Here is a 21893-nt window from a genome sequence, read left to right on the forward strand (position 1 = left end):
TATCTTCAAAAGAGGCACTGGAAACAGAAGCATTCAAAATCAGTAGGCTGCTTCTGTTTGTTTTAATTCTGTACTTTATCTTTGATTTCTTCCTAGGCAAGACAGCTCATCTGCCTCCTGTAAATACGATCAGCAGCGGTGGACGATACAATGTTTTGTTTCTGCACGCGTTTGAAATAAACGTACACATAATTTTCTTTCTGTCTACCCCATCTTAGTGGCATTTTGATCTTAAATCAATGAGAGTGCTGCAATATATTGCATACCATCACTTTTTATTCCTTTGCTCTGCTTACATTAATGCAGATCCATGCATTTCTGGAATCGTACCGTCTTAATATTAGAATATTTTAGTTCCTCCAAGACAGACAGGACTCAATATACTGATTTTCTGCATTGTAAACATAACACAATGAAATGAGTAAGCCAAATTGAGTTTTGCATAACAAACCACACAGGCACACACTGCTTTCTTAAATAAGAAACAAGGCATTTCGACTTGGCCACGATTACCAGCCTGAAGATATCTGAAGTATAAGTAAATGAAAGCAAGGTTTGATGAGTGGGAAGCTATGGGCACACCACGCCGCTGCTTCATGTGCTACCAACTCAGAGCTGCCAGCCAACCCTGGACAGCCTTACTCAGGCACAGAGGGGCTTGCCAGGCTGGACATGACGGGGACAGGCAGTGGGGTTCGTTTTTCTTTCCTGATCTGCCTTCAAAATACGTTGAAACAAAGAAAAAGAGGATAGTAACCACCTACTGAGCTCCTGGGAACGTACTTTTTTATGCTACAGCATACAAAATGCAGTCAGGCGAGGTTCATTTGTTTTAAATCCTTGCATACCTATGGTAGTGCACTTTTTTCCTATACATTTTTAAGACCTGCACACACACACACACAATCGCTTAATTTTGTTAATGCAATATTAAATGCACACTAAGCCCAATAAAAGTCATTTCCCAATTCTGTATGCATTTATCACAAAACCACTAGCAGAATTCTTTACAATAAAACTGCTAGCCGTACACATGACCAAACTAAATTATCTCGGGAAATGGTTAATATCTGACCATGTGGAAACATTAGAAAGCAGGGCTTTGTTATAGGACTAGAAAGAAAAACTGTGTCTTTTTTCTTTTCTTTTTAAGAAAAATTCTAAAGATAAAAATATTTTTTAATAGGAAAAAAAAAAAAGCTGCAGCTCCAGGAAATTTTCCTCAATCAATTCAATCTGTCGTGCTGGACCTTAAAAACCCATTAAAAACAACCATGATAAATTTCCCAGCCTCTTTCAGTGCATCACGCAGAAGACAAAGGAAACTGCAATTCAACAGAGAAAAGGAAGAAGAGAATGGAAAAAGCTGATAGATTGTGCATCAGTGGTAGCAACATCCTCGCTCACAACAACAGGCAAATCTGCGCCACAAAGGATGGTAGGAACAGAGGGGATGTGTGCAGCTGACAGTGGCACTCCAAAGTAATGACTTCCAGGAAAATCAGTTCTTACAAATGGACAGCACGCTGCTGGGAAGCAGTTGAGTCATGACTTTCATAACATCACAAATTATTTCAGCCTAAAAATTGAAGAGCAGGACATACAGCCCCGGTAAGACAACTATAGGGATAACATCCTATACAAACTGCTAATGTGAACACCTGTTTTACGTTATTAAACCTCACTGAATCCGTGCAAGTTCAACGGTTTGACCCGATATTTAATGTGTGGTTTTACACAGCAGATCATATTTCAAATAATATCAGTAAGAATGGCCTAGTTGACCTATTTTTCCATTGAACTCCTTGTATGTAGCATCAGTTGTAACAAATACACTTTGTTTGCTGTTGCTTTTTTTTTTTTTTTTTCCCTGAGCAAGACTTGGGGGTGGATTTTACTGTTGTTATTTTAAGTTGTTTCAGGATTAGTATGTGCAATCTGAATCCCTAATCATGGTGGGGCTCATTTACTCCTCTTCCATGGATCTGTCTTCCATCCTCGAGCAGCAAGTCCTGCTCACCCACCTCCTTCTGAAGGGTGAAGAACAGCCCCAGCACAGAGTCACACCAACGCTGGGACCCCAACCCCATGCACACACTGCACACATTCAACCTCTGCTCATGACTGCTTCAGACAGCCGTCCTGGGCCCACACGCGGTCATCCTGGAATGACAGTGAGACGTAGGCTGAAGAATTCCTCTTCTTTGGCTCGGTCGCAGCTGCTTGGCTAAAGGCCTCAGGACTCCTGGGGACTTGCCTCATTTCTGAGCTGTCTGAGTAAATGTTATCATCCAACACTGCTTTGCTATATTACTTCCCAAACCCATTGGGTCTCTGATGCCTGCTGGATCTGTTTCCAAGAACCCTCCCCTTCAGACAGTAGAGCACACATGCAGCATCGCCATTTGTGCTTCATACCTCTGGGCAGAAAATTTCTGAACCAAAGCTTGCATTTTTAATTGATCAAAGTCTACCTTGGAAATAGGTAAAATAAGTTGAAAGTAGATCAGTGCAAACAATACATATTCCTTCTAAACGTAAAGTTGTTAGGGCAAGATAAGTCACTTGATCCTCATGCAGCAAGAGAAGCATAGCAAAGATGCAACTCACTGAATTTATGCATAGCCCTATAAACAAAGCAAAAAAAAAAATACAGACAGCTGTGGGATGAACCATCACTGAAGTAAATATATTGATCTATCAAAAATGATTGAAGACTGACAATAAAAAGGTTATAAATGCTTAGAAGAAAGAGAAAGTAAAAACAAAAAACCAACCCACTGAAAAACTCCCACCTGCATTCACAGGGAAAAATGGACTGGAACAATAAAACACAATGGCAGTGCCTGTACATCTTTGATAGCTGCCCCTCCCAAAAGCTGGAACAATTTTGCCATAAACCCAGCAAATGAAAATGTAAATGTATGAGCAATTGTCTGGGGGATTCAGATACCTCATGTCCTGTAGGCAAAGAAGGAAGGGAAAAGGCACCACTTTTAATATTTGTACTTATTGATCATGCTCTCCTTACCTAAAGCCTGTTCAATCCAACAGAGACCTTACAGTTAAATATGCAATGCTGCCTTCAAGGTAGTTTCAGCGCTGCTAGCAAAAGCCTCTTCCCCTCTAACCCCAGTACAATCCACTACCTCGACTCCCCCAGAAAAAGAGGGCAAGTGGTGACAGCTTGCAGATTTTGAGGGTGCCAGCCAGAGCACATCATGTGAACAGAAGCCTGCAGAAATGCAGTATTCAGAATGGCAAGTTCAAAGATGCATGGGATGGGGAATTATTCAGAATGCAACATCTACTGCAGTCATTATGTATGTATAAACACAACAGCGTATCAATGGGGCATCGGGGGCTACTTAAAAGCCTAAAAGTTATGTTTTAAGTATTTCACTAAGAAAATCAACATTAACTATTTTCACAAGCTCGGTTCTGTTTTTCACTATTGATGAAAATCCGGTTGTACTGCTTACTGGACAAAAGCAAACAAAATGCCACTGACTCAAGAGAAATTTAGGTCTGCAGTAAAAGTAAATTTATTCACTTCAAGTATGAATCTTACAATTTTGCAATACATTTATCTGCCTCAAAAATTAGAACTTAAATTATTTTAATAGAAAATAATTCAATAATTAAAGGTCAACATTTGTCCATGTAATATTACACTACTATCTGATCTGCTTTAATCCTTGCCTCTGTAGACTTGCTGCTCGTAGACTGACTTGCTCGCTCTCCTATCTCAAGCATAGCTTATTTATTACCTGATGGACCAAATGGACAGTGAAAACAGTAAACCATTAAGCTGGTTTCACACTAAGTTGTTTTGTCCTTCAGAGTATTTCATAGGATGTTGCATGGGAGAGGAGGCCCCCAAGATCCTCTTATAATGTTATTTTTGAAAGACACTGTAGCAATTGCCAGTGCCCTTGCCAAACCCTTTTTCAATAAAATAGATTCCAACATCGAGAGAAAAGCTTGGATTGTTGCTCAGTGATAACTGAGCAATGTCAGATGGCTACTGCAAGCCCTCGCAGAGTCAGAACATTGCTCCCAGCTCATTCCTTTTTCTGTAAGCTACTTTGAGATGTCTGGATACCAAACCTAATTTTATTCAATAGGTATCATCATCCAAAAATCCAGGTTATATAACATGAGAGATATCTAAAAACATTGGGTCAAGATCCTCATATAGTCATGGCTCTGTGCTTTTAATGGAGCTACACTGAAGTAAACAACAGCTTGAATTTCCAGACCACTACTTTCAGGCTTGTTTACATGGGGGAAGAGAAGAGATTCTGGGACAAGAAGTGGTTTGAATTTTAATACAGCTAGACTAGGAAAAATTCCTATGGGAGCACATCTGTACCAGTATAGTAATTGCTGGAGGAATTGATCACTTCTGTCCTTGATTTAGTTTGTGCCATTCCAGAACTTCTGTGTTTATACATGGGATGAGGTGTGGGGGTTTTTTCGACATTATGGTAGCTGTTTAATTATACCAGTACAATTTTATCAGTATGACTAAAATAAATCCTCCTTCAAGACAAGCCTTCAGTTTTGCTACCGAATTTAATGGAAGGAAGGAAAGATTCACAATCCCCAGGGTAATGGTGGCTCTGCTCATTCCACACTCCCCAAGCCAGAAAACAAAATAGCTTAACAGCTGAAAACAACTTCTTTCCCTGTAGTGGGCTGCACTTTTGCCTACTGCCTGATGAAATCATAGCCAGTTCACTACCAGCAGAAGGTCTGACATAAAACAGACTCTCCAGGGAAGGAAGAGAGGTAGTCAAAGAGAGAAAAAGGGTAATTTGAAGATGGTGCCAAACCAACAAAGAAAAAGGAGATATTTTGCTCCCTTTACAACTAATAAAACATAGTAGACTAAAATTGATCCCCAGACTAATAAGGTAGAGGAAAAACTAAAACCAATATACGACAAAACAATAAAAAAAGTAATGAAGAGATTTATGGAAGTACATAAAAACCTTGAAATGACGTAAAAATTTTCAGGTCATATTACTGTTTTCAGCTCAACATGGATAAGAAAATAAAGGAGGAACAAAAATTAGAGAATGAGGGAAAGATGGCATAGGGTAGAAAAGGATAGGGGGAAGGAAGAAAACAAAGCCAGAGGAAATGTCTAGGGAAAAAAAATACAGCCACAAGCATGAAAATGATCAATTTATCAAGCTAAAAGTTAAAACAGAAAACCAAGCTCCCCAGGGCCGAAGTGGTGGAACCAACCGATGGAACCATCTGAGGACAAGAGGTAGTAATAGAATTGTCTCTGTATATACCTGGGCAAAGCAGCTGTGGCAATCCTCTAAGAGGGCAATATGACAATTTCCAAGAAAATAAGAGGCAGCCACCCCCAAGACCCATTCCTTCACCACAGTTGGGTGCCCTTGCAGGTGGAGATCCCACAAGGCCTTTGCTAAGGACTCCCCAGCATGCAGATAGAGGTCTGACCAGAAGCAGCCTCCTGGAGTTCCTGACGAAAAACTGGGATGCACAGCTGGCTGCTGGTTTCCAGCCTCTTTTCTGCACCCTTCTCCTTGTTAGGGAAGGGAAATCCCTTTCGCTCTATGCTTCTCATGGCATTTGAGAAGGTAGACATGAGTTGTTCTGGATTTCTTTCTGTTACCACAAAGAAGGGTTAACTGGCAGCAGGAAGCGATCTGGAAAGGCAGTGACCTGAAGAAGGGGAAGGGGCTGAGGATGATGATGCATTTTCCTCCTTCTGTGTGAAGGAGGAAATGATTCAGGAGTTTCCTTTAAAATTTACCTCGTGTGGCACAGGAAACACCACAGTACATACATAATCAGATACATAGCTGGTGAAGTCAGTGGCCATTAATAGCTACTGGACATGATGTATTATATGCATCTGCTTCAGGTTTGCAGCAGTACTTTTGGATACTATAGAAAATTCTAATAAAGCATTGATTTTGCTGCGCATATTATATAATACTGCTACCTTCCTATACTTTCAAATAAGATACTAAAGCAACGACCCAGATTTTTCAGTCTTTAAAGCCCTTAGCACATTTCTTTCCAAATGGTGGAAAAGAGAAAAAATTACAAGGTGGATTTCACAGCCTGTTAAGAAACTTAAGGAACGCAGGTTCTGGTAGATGGTGAAAAGGATAGATTCAAGGTGAAATTAAATCTAGTAAGCTAGTCTTTGTAACTCAGAATATTCCCTCCTCCTCCCTTAAATTAAGACGATACATCCCGATATGTGGATACTCATCAGAAGTGTCACACAATAAGACGAGGCAATCTGTCAAGCAGTGACATCCCAAGCCCTTTAATGATGATTTTAAGCACTAATTAGCTAAGAAGCAGGCAGTACAGATCAAAGATCACCTGTATTGTATATTAGATGTAAAACACTACTCAGGCAGCATGTTTTCTAAAGAAGTAGTTTTCAAATAATCTTAACCTTGAGCTCACAAGGATTATGCTTTAACAGCTGAGTGCTGCACTACTGATGCAAAAGAAAATGTGGGCACTAGGAAACACCTCCCTGGGAGCAAGGAGAGGTGAAACCTGCACTCAGCTCCAGCTGGCACCTGCAGATTAAGAAGTAGAAGTAGACCATGATTCAGTCAAGTTCCTCTGATGCTGAGGTGTGTTACAAGGGCCTGCACTGCTGCTTCAGAGCTGACATAGCTCTGGCTGACCTCATAGAGCCTTTCCATGTCCAACCAGTACCAACTACATAGAGATGTCCTGACCAGGAAATTTCCCTCTGTGCAAACACTACTTCACTGAAGCTACAACCACAACAGATTACACAGAAATGAACATTAGGAACATGGTGCAGCTGACAGACGCTCTCTTCTGTTGCCTTGCCAAGCATGTATAAAATATCCAGCTCCTTTGGTTGTATTTCACACGCCCTTTCCAGAGGTGTAAAAGATTACATCAAGTCTTCAACTTACATCAGCTTGGACAGCTGTAGTAAAGTCATGGAGCAGTCAGAAATGGAGGAAAAAATGCAGCAGGGAGCACATGCCTGCACTGCAGTCAGCCCAGGGAAATACCTGAGGTCTCAAAGGGGACGGAAGGTTTTGATGCATCACTTGCATCAAACTTTCCCATCCAAATGGGACCATGACATTTCAATGGGCCTTTGAGTCCTGTGTTTATGAATACCTAGAACAAAAGGGTCCTTGGAGCTGAGACTGCAAGAGGCTATAGTGATAAAACAAAAAACAGTCTTCACAGAGTAGACAAGCTCGTACTGTATGGTTCTTGTGGGAGGTCATAGTCCACATGCTAGATTTTGTCCATGGCTAAGAAGAGCTCATTAATGAATGCCTTCAACATTACAAGTACACAGAGCATCAATTTGCAATGTCCCAGAAACCAAAGCACATTTGGAACATACCAGAATTAAACTAGTCAACTCATTTACCATAAATTCTGCCTATAAACGGCATCCCACAGGCCTCCGTACACCAAACTTAAACTCTTCATAATGAGCAGGCAGCCCACAAAACCTATTACAACTGCAACAATAACACTAGACTCCAACTCTCTAAACAGTGTGGTATGCCACCTTTTGGGTAAACCTCTAGGCACTAGTCCCATAAAAGACTATGTCTTCAAGACCAATTAGCTCTAGACAGAAGAGAAACTGGTGATGATATCCCTCTAAGTAATTCGCATGAGTTGTTCCAGCAGCTTGATTTAACTACTGGGACTAAATGCAACCAATACCTAATAATGGTTAAGCGTGGGGAGCTGGATGGAAATGTACCATTGCACTGTGGCACTGAATTTTAGCCAGAAAAATTGCTAGGTTTGGGCTCTTTTTAAAAAGACTTTTTAAAAACAGGTTACTGTTTGCAAATTCTAGAAGTGTTGATTAAAAACAAAAGGAAGGTTGTGCTTTAAGAGTTTAACTGAAGAATATTAAGATTCCCCTACTGTTCAGTCGATTTTTGAGATAATCTTTTCCATCTCAGAGAGAACGGCTAGCACATTACTCAGAGGAACAATAAAATTGTCTACATGCAAAGTGCTGTCAAAAGAGAGGGTGGAGAGGAGGGAGAAATATTTTTCTCCCCATTAACTTCTTTCAGCTACAATAAACCTAGGTGTTTATGTGTACCAACAGCAGTTAAAATATTTTTCAGCACAAATGCAATTGTTTCTTTTACAGTGCTGACTCATCAGGGTAGATAAACTTCTGCCTAACTTGAAGGAAGTTGAGTAGCACCATTGATTTTAATGGTATTACTCTTGTTCTCAAAGTTAGAAAACCCTTAAACATGTTTCTGTGAGACGTCCACAGGTTGTAAGTATTTAAAGAAAAGAGAGAATTATTTCACAACAGCACTTACAGGTGTGCTCAATGATCCTTTAGAGTCAAAGGGCCTTATCAAAATACAGAAACGAAAAGACTGTGAAGAAAAGAATCCTGACAGATTCTGAAAGCCTCAACTCTGGCCAAAAAAATTGTTTGGCTTTAAGAAAACAAAAATCCAAGCAAGTGAAGCTACCAAAAATCTTTATCAGGTTAAATGCAAGACAGAGATTATGAGGAGCCATAGACCAGATACAGGAAGCTTGCTTTTATTCTCTCTCCTTTGCTTGCCCAGGAATGATTTCCTCTAACTGAAATACAAAAAGTGAATTGCCTAAAATATCAAAATACAGAAGGGGCCACGGGAGAGGTAGTAAGTCCATTAGACCACCGGTGTAAAAGAGGAAACCAAACAGGGTGAGACTGTTTCATAAAACTAAATTAATTCTTTGCATGAGCCTTCAGAGACAAAGATGAGAATACCTGCCCTGGGATTACTGTGGAGAGGCACTAAGAGTTGAATAAGGCTGGAAACCAAGAGGTAAAAAACACAATAGCAACAATAAACAAACAAACAAACAAAAAACTAACAACAACAACAAGCTTGGGAAATTAAAATGGCAGCAAAAACATTGCTTCTTCAGATAAATTAAGTGCACGATGAAGATACCCTGCAGGATGAAATTCTGCCCTTGTCCACTTTAGGTCTTCAATGCCATGTTTAAGGAGAGAAACTGACTTATGAAAAGTTCCAGACTTCCAAATCCCAGAAAAGCATGTCACTCTTCTGTACACAGAAGGGCAAAGCCCCAGATCTCTGCAGGGACTGACCGGTGTGTCTCAGCCTTGCTGCAGAGGCCAGAAGCCACAGCAAGAAAAGCCTGTTTCTTGTCCACAACCGTTTGACTCTGGACTCATCTGCAGGAATGCTAACTAGTGCCATCTGCAGCAACCATTTTTGCAGGAGAGGACAAGTCAAGCATTAAGACAGAACAAACTCCAGCTGCACAGACTTCTGAAAAGCTGTCAGCTGCCAGCGTAGCTTACAATCACAACTCAGCCCTGGACACATTTCAAGTTAGTGACTGGCTACATGATCTATCCTAATCCTTTAAACCACCCAACCATTTAAGTGACCAGACTCAGTCTTGGTTCCAATAATGATCTATTAGGAAATCATTCAAGAAAGTCTTTAATAGAAAAGAAAAAAAAAAAAAGAAAAAAGAAAAAACCCAAACAAACAGAAACACCCAAAGATCAGACAATGTATAATTCTGTAAACACCTTAATTGTCTGCCCTGTTTTAAGTTGCTTTCATTGTATTACTTTAAAGTGTGTTGAAGTAACCTGCTGCAAAACAAGACAGGAGTAGAACTCCATTCACATCCATGTTCTCACGAAGTGTTCCAGGAGTGCATGTGTGAACTCATTCTTCTACCTGTGTCTTGACATGTTTTCTGTGATACTGTGCTGATCATTGGATGCTAATGCAGGAAGCCAGCAGAAGATCAGCACAGGTAGCTGCAGTTTGCTGCTGATGGTTTTACTGAGGACTAAAATTGGCTTACAACTGGATCTCAGAAACATTCTCATTAATTCCTCCCTGCCATCAGAAAATACAGACTTTGAGCTTGTTGACTCCCCTTGGCAGTACATAACCTGACAGCCCTGGACTCAAACTCTATGCTGCCTCATTTGTAGGAGTGGTTTAATCGAAGCTCTCCCTTCTTGCTTCTTTTGGACCCATTTCTTCCCCTCTGCCTTATATTTCATTCCTGTCCTGGTTAGCACTTATTCTACTACACAGTTGACCAGAATTCTCACAGAAGGTTGAGTTGAGAGTTCAAGTGAAGGAAGAGTAAGAGTAGGGTTTGATCTGGTGCAAGTTGTTTCAGATGCAACAGGACATGAAGAAAGAATATCACCCCACAGATTGTACCAAATTTAAATCTTTCATTCCTTATTATACACAGCGAGGTCTACGTTATGAACTCCAACATTCTTCCTCATATCCAAACGCATCGCCGTGGCTGAAGGCAGAATAGATTCACTGATCCCAGAAGCAGTTACCTGCCTTGTGGATGTGTTCTATTTTCTCATCATTCACTGGTGGTATATTGTTGGACCAATAATCTGTTATTTATTATGGCACTATTCTCCTCCTCCTCCAAATCACCAATACTTACAGTACTGTTAAGTCATAATGATGCAATCACAGTAAGAGAGCACATGCACACAAAGCATGTATGTAAAGTAAAATCAAATCACTGCCTATGCAGCTATGCTAACATATTAGCAATTGCCATTCTGACTCTATCAAGCACACCACCCTTCACTTCTCTTCTTTGCCCCAGAAGTTCTTTATTTCTTTGTCTCCTCTTACCAGCTATTTCTCACCAGTAGTCATGGTCTGCAATTGAAATAAAACAGCTGGATTTAGTGAGGTGAAAATAAAACATCAAAAAAGAATATCCTAAAAATAAGTGACAAAAGTAACCAAGACTGAGACTATACTGCTTTCCGAACAGGACATTGTTCACTTTGTATTTTTGCTTTGGAGAACCAGCACATACATTTTAGAGGATAGATTTTTATTTTTTTAAATAGAAGATGCTCAAAAATACAGCTAAACCAAAACCTATCACTCTGATGCATGATCTCATCAAAAGTGGTGTCAGTGGCTTTACTTTTCCCCACTGAACAGAAATGCTTCACCTCTACTTTTGCAGCAACCAGAGCTGTTCGTTTCCCCCTCGGCCTCCATCTTGGGCCACCTCTGTATGAAAACAGACAGTTTCCACAGCACACACTCACATCCAAAGACAATTTGCATTGTCTCTCCATATAAAAGAGTAATACCATCACCTCTCCTTTGGATCAGCACACAGGAACGAAGAAAAAAATGCTTTTGTGACCTATAAAAGCCTGACTTGAAATAATTCTCTACGACTTGAGGCCTTTTGGAATGGAAGGGATATATTGTTTTGACTTGATTAAAGCTGAAAAGTTGATTTGACATCCTGTTGTCAAGGAAACCAATTCACACACAAAAGAAAACAGTTGTGATGGTATCATTCAGACTATTCAAGTGACCTTAGAAAGAAAAAAAGCCTTCAGTTCCAAACATTTGTATTCAACTCACTTCACCACTGTAGAAATAAAGATCATTGCTCTTTATGCTTATTGGAAAGCAGTTTTCAATCTGGAAAAAGCGAAATGCCACATCTTCTTCCGACTGCCAATACTTCGCTGGGGTTGTGCACATAAGCACACCTACCACTGACTGCCTATTTCGAAGAACTACAAATATAATCAAACAGATGTACAGAGAAGGAGAAAAAAAATCTTTAATTGACAGAACCATGATAAATACCCTCCGACACATACCATACACCTATTGAACATCAGCTCGGTATGTCAGGTTTCCAAATGCTTTCCTTCAACTACGAATCAATCTTACCTCAAGCACAGCAATGTCAGAGACCAACTTTATTTTCCTGGGAGATATCAAAAGCAGCATTTATTCCCTGCCAGCATCCCAGATCTCTCACAAATTAAGCTTTTCAAGCACACAATAAATGGTATGCAGTTACACTCAATCTGCCTACCTACTGGATCCCAAAGAGGGAGAGCTGTTCTTGCTGACCACTACCACCACCATCCAGCTTAGTAACCAAAGCAAAGAAGTTTCATTCTTTGACAGCCATGGGTAGACTGGAAAAACAAAACTTTTTATCTGTCTGCTCAAAGCCTGTAATTATATATTTCTTTCTCCCATGAGAAAGCCTCCTCTGCCTGGTCAAGTGAACAGACAACTAAATAGCAACTTGTCTCAAATTCAGCTTAGAAAAAATAGGTATGATATTAATAAGGAGAGAAATACGCTGAGGAAGGAATGTCACTGTTCCTACATTATTGTTATTTAACGTCATCACACCAAAGGTCATGGAGATAATAAGCTTCAGTCATTTCCCATTTGTTACACAACATACAAATTGCTACAGTGTTAATGAATATATTTCTCCACTCCTGGCCAGGCAAGACAATGTACAATTTTCTCTTAGACAAGTGCCTAACCCTTGGAATTCATTATTCCCACTACTTCTTCCAGGACTTTGTCCTTAGGGCTGAGCGTAAATGCCACAAGAAGGCTGCGACTGGGGCTTTCTATGGCTGGTAGAGGTTGTTTGTTGTACTTTGGGGATTTTTTTTTTTTTTTTTTTTCAAGTGGAAGACCATCCAAAGCATATTTACATTATTTATGAACAAATACACAAATACACTCATATATGCTTCCTTAGAAGTATCTTAAAATCCTTGGAGAACACTTGAAAAAATTCTATATTGTCTATAATTTGTGGTTATTATTTGATTCCTAAATATTGATATAATATTTATGCTAGAAGCACCAATTGACCACAGCAATAGAAGTTAGAGTAAAGCAACTGCATTTCCAGTTAAAACCACGAAAACTGGAAAGCCAATCTCGGAAAAGAAATAATATTCACAGAAACATGGAAGTGCTGGGGTGAAGGACCTCCTTCACTCCTAATATCCTGCTAAGGGAGCACAACTGAGCTATAGCGAGGGGAATGCCTCACTTCTAAACTGTATTTCATTGTCTTTTAAGATTACTATTTCTGCATAAATAGCAACAGCTGAGCCAAATTCACGCTATTTCGTAAACTAGGTGGGTTTTGTTTGTTTGTTTTTTGAGATATTAAGTTATTATTTCTACTCTTCATTATAAATAGAAAGAATGCGCAGATGAAAAAGGAAAATTGATGCAGGTAGTTTTGTATAGTTCTGAAAAAGACTTTATACAGGAAGAATGAAGTCCAACACCAAATGCTGAAATAAAACAAGCCAAGGCTACTTTTTGCGTGTGATCAAATAACCTCCACATCTATCACCCAGACTGAAATACTGCACTCTGCATTTTAATGAGCATCTTGTCATGGTGTATACTCCTCTCCCAACCAATAAACCCAAAACAAAGCAAACAGCAAGAACCACAAGAGCAGAAAGCTGATGGTACAGCTAAGCTTACCCGCATACAGGTCCATACTCCGTTATGAGTTTTGTGTGGTTTTCCCAAAAGCCCTGGGTAAAAGAAAAATATCACAATATTTTAGAACAGTGCTTAACAGAAATCCTATTACACAGTGTTGCTAACACTCACGCCAAAGCTCTGAACCTCAACTAGTTTGCCACGGTATTAACTCAGTCTCATCTTGCTCTCTTGGCCCATTTCTGAACAGAGAGCCTAGAAATGATGAGTGAAGGAAAAATATTTGGAAAGCCATCAAACATGTTTCCACTGGACTCCTACACTTCAAAATATGCTACCAGGTCACCATATTGTTGTTTTTTTGCTTTGTTTGGTTTTTTATTTTTATTTTTAACTAACTTCATGATCAATGTCTTGACTCAATTTTCTTTCAATGTGTGCAAATGGAAAAAAAATGACACTATTATTATTATAACATAGTATATGCCTTACTACATACTAAAGAAATACAGGTAACGTTGAAAGGTTGTCTGGGGGTTTTTGGGGTGTTTGGGTGCTTTTTTTGTTGTGTTTTTGGTGGGTTTTATTGATGTTTTTTTTAAGTGATTTGGAATGTAGCACAAGGCAGTCCCCTGGGAGATTCTGTAGAATAGTAAGCAGATTTATTTTAACAAACTTTTGAAATTTTCACCATGCTTGATTTTCATAATTGATGAAAATTGGTATCCATTTATATAAATCTGTCTGCTGCTGAACCAAACTGTTAGTGCCCTAAATGAATTCAAATTGATTAATCTGAAAGAAGGTGTGTAAAATTTATTCCCAAAAGTGACTATAGAGAAATCTGTTTTTAACAAAACTGCAATATTTGAAAGTCATACTGCATCGTGTTGGTAACTTATCTATGGAAAAATAACACATTTGACTGCATTAATCTGCATTTATATTAATTCAAGATAGACTATTGCGATCTATCTTCATTTTTCAAAGAAAACTCACTGGCAGAGTAGAATGCTTACATCTCATATTGAAGCTTTCTTATTTTTAAGACATGCTGCAAAATATTAGCTAGAACAATATAAACTATTATAAATATATAAAATACAGACATAAATAAACAAGACCTCATAACATGTGTGCACACTAAAAAGAAAACCTGTTAATCATAAGTAGCTACCTCATTTATCACCCTTGGGTGCTAACTTAGCACCCGAATGAGCAAAGTACTTGCCACCGCCTCTATTCCTCCTTTTATAAAGCCACTCAACTCTTTATTTTTAACAGAAGTGTGCTTTTTTACTTGATTGCTTTTTGATGGTTTGGTTTTTAAGCCTGGAGTTGTATATATTTATTTATTTAATGGGATAAAATGCTCCCCAAAGCCCACCCAGTTCCAACCCCGGCAGGGCTACCCCCCATCTGCTCATACTGCCCAGGGCCCCATCCAACCCAGCCTTGAGCCTCCAGGGATGGGGCACCACAGCTTCTCTGGGCAGCCTGTGCCAGTGCCTCACCAACCTCTATTTAAAGAACTTTCACCTAACATCTAATCAAAATTTCCCCTCTTTTAGTTTGAAGCCATTTCTCCTTGTCCTATCACTATTAGGAAGTGTGAAAAGTTGGTTCCCCTCTTGTTCGTAAGCACCCTTCAAGTACTGTGCAATGGGGTCTCTCTAGAGCCTTCTCCAAGCTAAACAACTCCAAATCCCTCAGCCCTTCTTCATCCCTTAGCTAAGCTTCCCTATGGACTGCAAGAACACACGTACGTATTGCCTTCTGCATCCACCAGCTGTGCTCCTGTGAGCCAGCATGAGTTCAACATTTACAAGAAACCTGCGCTTTGAATGATTCTGTTAAGAAGCCTTCCAGAAAGCCAGCTTCTTGGAAGCACTCTGACTTGCTACCATAGTAGGGTCAGACAGAGCACATTTCAAATCAGGCCTGTTAATCAATAACTGGTTTTCCACTGTGCAGTCCCCTAAATGACTGCACTGGCTTAAAATTAACTACACTTCTCCCACCTCAAAGTACAGACCTGAAGGACAGAAGGAGGGATGGAGTTGAAAAATAACCTGGATAGTCAGGACAAAGCATCCTTGGGAGCAGAGGCAGCCCTTGTTTACCACACTCCAGGACCCTCCATCATCCCACTCTGTCATACAGCCCCAGCACTACCTGTCCCCACCAGCCGCCCCAGTTCTGCTGATGTCCTGGTCCCACTCTGACGCTCCATATGGTGTGATGGGCATCCAGAATAACACCAGTCTCACCAAGCTGCTGGTGAAACACCAGTACACTGCTTGCACTGAGACCTGAGAGGTGGCAGCGAACAGAGCACAGACAAGGGAAGGTATGTGCGCATCTCTGTCTGCAGCCAGGAAGATAGTAAGGAGATACAGTTGAAAAGAAAAGGGAAGAGAAAGCTGAAGAGAGAAAAAAGTAGTGATGAAGAAAGCATTACTGCAGGTGATAAAAGCTTCAGAAATACTACAAAAGTAGTATTTCTTTATTTGCTTACCATTCACAGTTATAAATCAAAATCAACAGCCCTATCCAAGTCCCTGCGAGTTTTTCAGCTCACTTCCATGGGTACAGCCTTTCAGCTGGATGGAGATGAGGGCAAAGTAAGGCACTAACATTTGTCCTAGATAGCCATGGGAAAAAGCCAACGGGCCATCTCAGGTACACAGCCTGCCAGATTTGCAGCATCATTCCTGAATACAGCTTCTAGCAGACAGGTACCTTGAGAACTTCCTCCTCCTCCTATGAGTCATGCTTGAAAACACAGCAAGCCTCATAAGTGCTACTGGCAACTTTATTTCTTTTTTACACTACCAAAAGTCAATTGTCTCCAAAAGTCATTACTGCAGGTTTGTCAAGGTTTATAATTGCAACTGTTCTACAGAATGGGAGGCAGAGGCCTCTCCTCAACTCCTGAAGAGCACCCCGTGGGTGAGCATAAGGATGTGGAAGCAAACTGAGAAACTGGGCCCAGTGGACACATGCCCAATGGTTTAAACAGCCATAAGTGAGGAGCTATAATGATGTAATTTTTTTGGAGGGGAAGGGTTAGTAAAGTAGAAATAGGGAAGAATGTATTATAGTCTTTATACATCTCTCTCTATATATTTTTAAAGAAAAACAGAAGGAAACTGAAAAGCAAACCAATGTGCTATGTTAGGAGATGACACCACACACATCAGGAGGAACTGTAACACATTAAACAGTAACAATGAAGCGTAAAAACATAGTAAGTGATGCTGTTCCAGGACAGAAAAATCACTTAGCCTCCTCTTTGTCTGGAAGCTGCAGAATACGAATTGTCATCAAGAACAACTCAGAAAGGGTTGGAACAGGGTGAGGAGGGGGTATGACATCCTGCATGTGGCCCCTACATTGAAGAACCAGCCTGATGACAGTCCATTATCAAACAAGATAATACAAGAGTATGAAAAGCTTCTTTCCCTAAAGAAAGCGTATTTTACAGCATCTGGTACACCATGGAAACAGCAGCTCAAGTGGGCTGACTGCTGCAAACCCAGAAGGCTTCTTTGTTTACATGGCTGGCGGTTGCCTCCCTACAGGGAATTTGCATTCTCCCGTTCCTTTGAGCACGCATCATCAGCTGCATCTGTGGGCAGAACCACTCTCAAGGCCAAATCCTGCTCTCAGGAATACAGGTGTAACCCCTACGGAAGGGAACAGGATTTAGGTCTGCATCAGTCAGAGCAAAATCTGGCCACTGCCAACCATCTATCTTGAGACATCAAATATTGAGAGCTCAGCCTGAGCAGCACGTAAATCAAAGGGCTTCAGAAAGGGATTGGACGGGCTCAAGTACTCCCTTCCCTTTTTTCAATAGATTCTGCCACTCCAAGATGGAATCCTCAACCATTTTCTCCTTACTGCACATTCACCTTGCTAGTTCCTGATAGTTTCAAAAATCAGCAGCAATGTCATCTTCCCTCTGCTGAAAATGGGTGTGGGTACTAAGCCAAAGATTTTAGAAGTATTATCTAACATGAGGCATATCTGACCTATTCTTCTTAGTTGCTCAATAACTACATATCTCCTGAGCTGAAAATTGGGACTTAAGAGACTTTAAGCTTAATACTCAAGTTTAAGGTAACCCAAATTGCATGGGAGACACTTTGCAAAATTTCAACTTGCTGCAGCTGAAAAACAAGGATTATGAAATTAACCAAAGTTTTTAAGGATCAATAGATTTTATTTTTTTTTTTCCAAGGGGATCATCAAGTGCTCCAGGCAATAGCTTAAAATCTAGACTCCAGAAAAGTGATTTTCAGAATGCAGTAAGAATATAGATGTGATCTGCCCATCAAATCCACTACAAGTAGAAAGTATTACCCATACAAGAACAGACAAGAGAAAAAGGTTTCTTCTGTTACACCCTTCTGGATAGCATCAGTGATAGTGGATCAAGAGATCCTCTAACCTCTGAACAAACAAGATACGATAAAAATAAATCAAGAGGTTTTTTGTTTTGTTTTGCTTTGCAGTTTTGTATGTGTCAACCCTGACATGGAAAAAAAAAACATACCTGGAGCTGGGGGCAAAGGGGTATTTGCACAAGTGAGCACCTCTTGGCTTGATGATGTCACAGGTGGTATAACCTGATGGCAGTACCTGTTCATAAGGATCTGGACTGGCCACACCAACTCATTTCACTTATGTTTGCATAAAGGTCACTAGCTAAGACAACCTGGATTCAAACGTGACTCAAAAGCTGAAAGACGCCACATCCCATTAACAGTCCTGTATATGCTCCACCCTCCCCTTCATCACCCTGTAATCAGATGCGATTCTCTGTTTCACTGTGATATTAACTGAGACATCATTGTTTGAGCACATACCTCATATCAAGAGACAAAAATCTATACAATTGTCTACAGTACACTCTGCAACGGATGACAGCATTTATAGGTGAGATTTTTACTAATGAATGGGCTTCATTGCGTTTTTTCCTTAGACTGCTTGGAAATGCTAATAGCCTAGTACCCTAATCAACATATATATACACCAAAATACAAGCTAGAATTTAATTAGAGCTAACTAGTATCTGACTGCAATCCACTTTGATGGAATGACCCCTAGATTGTACATCATATCCAGTAATAACCCTAGCGAAAACACTAGGATGCCAGCAGATGAAGAGGAAAACAGCATGAACTTCTAACCAGTCTGATTCCAAGCCACATACATAGTTTGTTTGCTTTGATCGCTGCCCTTAATAGCTGTCCTCTGTGTAATTTTGTTTAATTTATGTGTATGCCATTTTAGATTTTAAAAAACACACATAGCCTTTTCACATTTATTAAAAGCAGTCTTCCTACCCTTAATAGTTATTAAGAGAGGTTAGTGTTATGTAATTAAGTTAATCTTCATTTCTAAAGGCTAATTAACCGAACACTAATTGAATCTGCATATGAAAATTTGGACAACGTGTTCTCATTATACAATTTAAAAAATTACCTGAACTAAATACCAAACAAATTATATATTATCTTTTACCTTTTCAGGTCTTGAAGAAAACCTATGCAGGCAGGTTCCTGCTTGTGTGCTGTACCACCTCTTGCCATCTTCCATTGGCAGCTGTCGTAATACAATTTGAAAATCCCGTTCAAGCTCCTTGGCCAGAGAGGCCAAAGGCTCTCAGGATTGAATCACCTCACCCAAAGGATTACAATATGCTTCAGTCGTGCCAATTCACCTGCCCCATGCCTGCACACAACAGCCAGCTCAAAGCCACCGGGGCAGTTTTGGCAGGGCACTACCCTTTCACCCCGACATCATCTCCCAGTTAAGTCCCAAGCAGAAGACCCAGGCCTCATCTTATTCTTCTCTGCCTGAGTGTGCCCGCATTACAAGAGGGAGATACGTTTTGGACCCATTTGGGCCCTTACGTGAGACATTCATGGTTTAAAACAATCAGGTTTCCAAGAGGGAATTGAGAAATGTACATCATCCTTCCTGGTATTTGTTGTCTTTCCCCATTAACCAGGTTAATGGCTGATTCAAATAGGCTAGTAACCTAAGAGACAATGGGAAGAAGGGGAAACCAAGCAAGCCTGACCTCAACAGCATTCAAGACTTCTCACTGCCATGGAACACACATAGTCCTCACATTTTATCATAAACTCCATCACACGTTCTTCGGATTTATATTGTAAGCCCCAGCAGTGTCTCCGTGTCATGGCTGCACAGAACAGCTGCGGTCAGTTAACATCCTCTCGCGCACCACTTCTGGCCCACTGGCAATAACCTGAAACTTTAGGTGCCAGAAATACCAAACAGGAAGACTGTCAGAGGAGGGAATGAGAAATAAGTTGTTTACCCCTCTTTGGGAAGGCAACCTGCTTTCTAGGTAATGGAACTATGGAAGATGGACACATCAGTATTATGTTCTATCTGGTGGCATTCAGAGGAAATAGCACAAACTGTGCTCAAAAAAGCACACCCATGAATGGTGGAAACCCACAGGGTGTCTCAAGGGTCACCCTGGGACAAACTTTGCTCAAAGCTTTGAGGACTGACTGACATGAAAAGCAGAGAGACGCTAGCTAAGAATCCTCACCATTCCTGGGTTGAAAAGCAAGTTGAAAGATTTGGATTGTCATCTCAGAAGAAGTGGATGACCTGAAGAACCTGAACAACAGCAATGAATGAATCTTCACTTCAAAACAAGGCTTCATGTCCTAAGGGGACCGTGTTAACTCCAAGATTTTCTGCCATAAGAGACTGTTTGAAAATGATGGAGAAGAAAAAACTTGGACAGACACGTCAACCACAGGATAACAATGAACAACAAACAGGATGAGAACTACAGATGCAGTTAATCTGGGATATGCTTTCTCTAGAATGCTGCATGCAAATCTGACGAGCCACATTCAAAAGGAATGAATTAAAAATGGAACAAGTCGAGAGAAGGGTTACAAGGATCCTCAGGGAACAGCAGGCCTGTCTTACAAGTAGTAATTAGGAGAGTTCATTTTAGCAAACCAAAGGTTCATTTTAGCAGACCAAAGGAAGCAGATATGCTTGCTGTCTATAAATGTACAGGGAGTAATCATCAGGGAGGGAAAATATCTATTTAATATAAAGGCCTACATTACTAAAAGATCAAATGAGTATAAACTGGCCATGGATAAATGTTGCTAGGAATTAGATGAAAGTTATAGACTATCAAAGTAATAAGATTTTAGAACAGCCTCCCAGACAGAATAGCAGAGGCAGAAACCTCAAAAAGGGTTTTGATGCAGAGGACATGATTGGATGCGAATACTCAGAAAAACGGAGTGCAGGATCAATAACCCAGCTCATCTACTCCAGCCCTATACTTCTTAAGGTGTCATGCAGGGGCTTCCAGAATAAAAACGAGACTCTTCTCTAGTGAAAATTTCATATATGCACTGCACGTGCACATTTTCAGTTGATTTTTCCTTAGCTTTCCAGGTAGATATAGCCTCAGATATTAATTTGGTACGCTGCAATGAGATTTTAGCGTTCCTTTTGTCTTTCTACTTTCAATCTCATTTCACTTTACAAACTTCGTTCCCACAACATCTCCGGGATGGTAAGTGCCCATCTGTCACAGGTGGGGAATTGGAAGTACACAAGATTATGCAGTTTGCCAAATGCCACACAAGTAGTCAGTGGCAGAGCCAGAGATGAGCTGTAGGTTTCTCAGTCCTCCTTGGTATCTCACAAGGCCATTCCTTCTCTGCCACAAAAAAAAAGGCAGTATGTGAGATAGGAATACCAGCACATTTCATCTGCTTATGAACTTCCAAACCTATCACATGTCCAGGTTGCAAAGAAAAGCAAGGGGGGGGAAAAAGCACACATATGATTAACTCTAAAGTGCTTTAAATAGAGGGAGGTTTCTTCCTCAACCAACTGTTTATCTTAAGATTCAATTACTCTTATAATATGCATAGCTACAAATGGAATTAGCCGTAAAATTAACCAGGCCCCCAGATTATTCCAGCTGCTGTATTTGATTCTCCTGATTCTTGTAATGATGAATTCTCCAGACTGATTACAATGGCAAAAGTAATATTTCTTTTTATCTATTTGGATGTTTCCTGCCATTAGCTTAGACCTTGTTTATATCTGCTGTAGAGCTATAATTGCAACCTTACTATTTTTATTAGGACTACTGCCTAGATGTCTAAATAACACAAACCTGCTAGGCCCTTATTTTATTTAATAGTAAATGTCACAGAAGACACCTAGTCAGGCTAACAGAAAACACATTATTACGAAGACCTGCACATAGAGAAATACCATTTGTGCAATGAATGTTCATGAAAGGCTCCATACAAGGCCTTACAGACTCACTGCAGTTTCTGAGTCTGTGATAAATACATATTTATAAGAAGTCGAGAGATTGGAAAAAAGAGATAAAGGAATGATGGATCTTGTTTCTACTTGACTATACAATTCCTCTTCCAAGTTGACATCTTCCCAAACTGAATGCAGTTCTCTCCTACACAGTCTCTTCTTGTACATAGTTCTACTGGATCACTAACC

The 21893-nt window shown here is 40.2% G+C and overlaps 1 protein-coding gene across 6 annotated transcripts in view; it reads right to left on the minus strand.

Annotated features, from left to right (window-relative positions):
- Nucleotides 1–21893, minus strand: part of TBXAS1 (thromboxane A synthase 1) — a 250185-nt gene that overhangs the window by 146256 nt on the left and 82036 nt on the right. For all 6 annotated transcript variants that reach the window (XM_040658534.1, XM_040658556.2, XM_040658528.1 and 3 more), the window contains one exon: nt 13380–13432. In XM_040658534.1, the coding sequence (XP_040514468.1) occupies nt 13380–13432 (53 nt within the window). The remainder of the gene's footprint in view (nt 1–13379; nt 13433–21893) is intronic.

Source organism: Gallus gallus, chromosome 1, assembly GCF_016699485.2.
Source record: "Gallus gallus isolate bGalGal1 chromosome 1, bGalGal1.mat.broiler.GRCg7b, whole genome shotgun sequence".
In the NCBI taxonomy this organism is placed as follows: domain Eukaryota; kingdom Metazoa; phylum Chordata; class Aves; order Galliformes; family Phasianidae; genus Gallus; species Gallus gallus.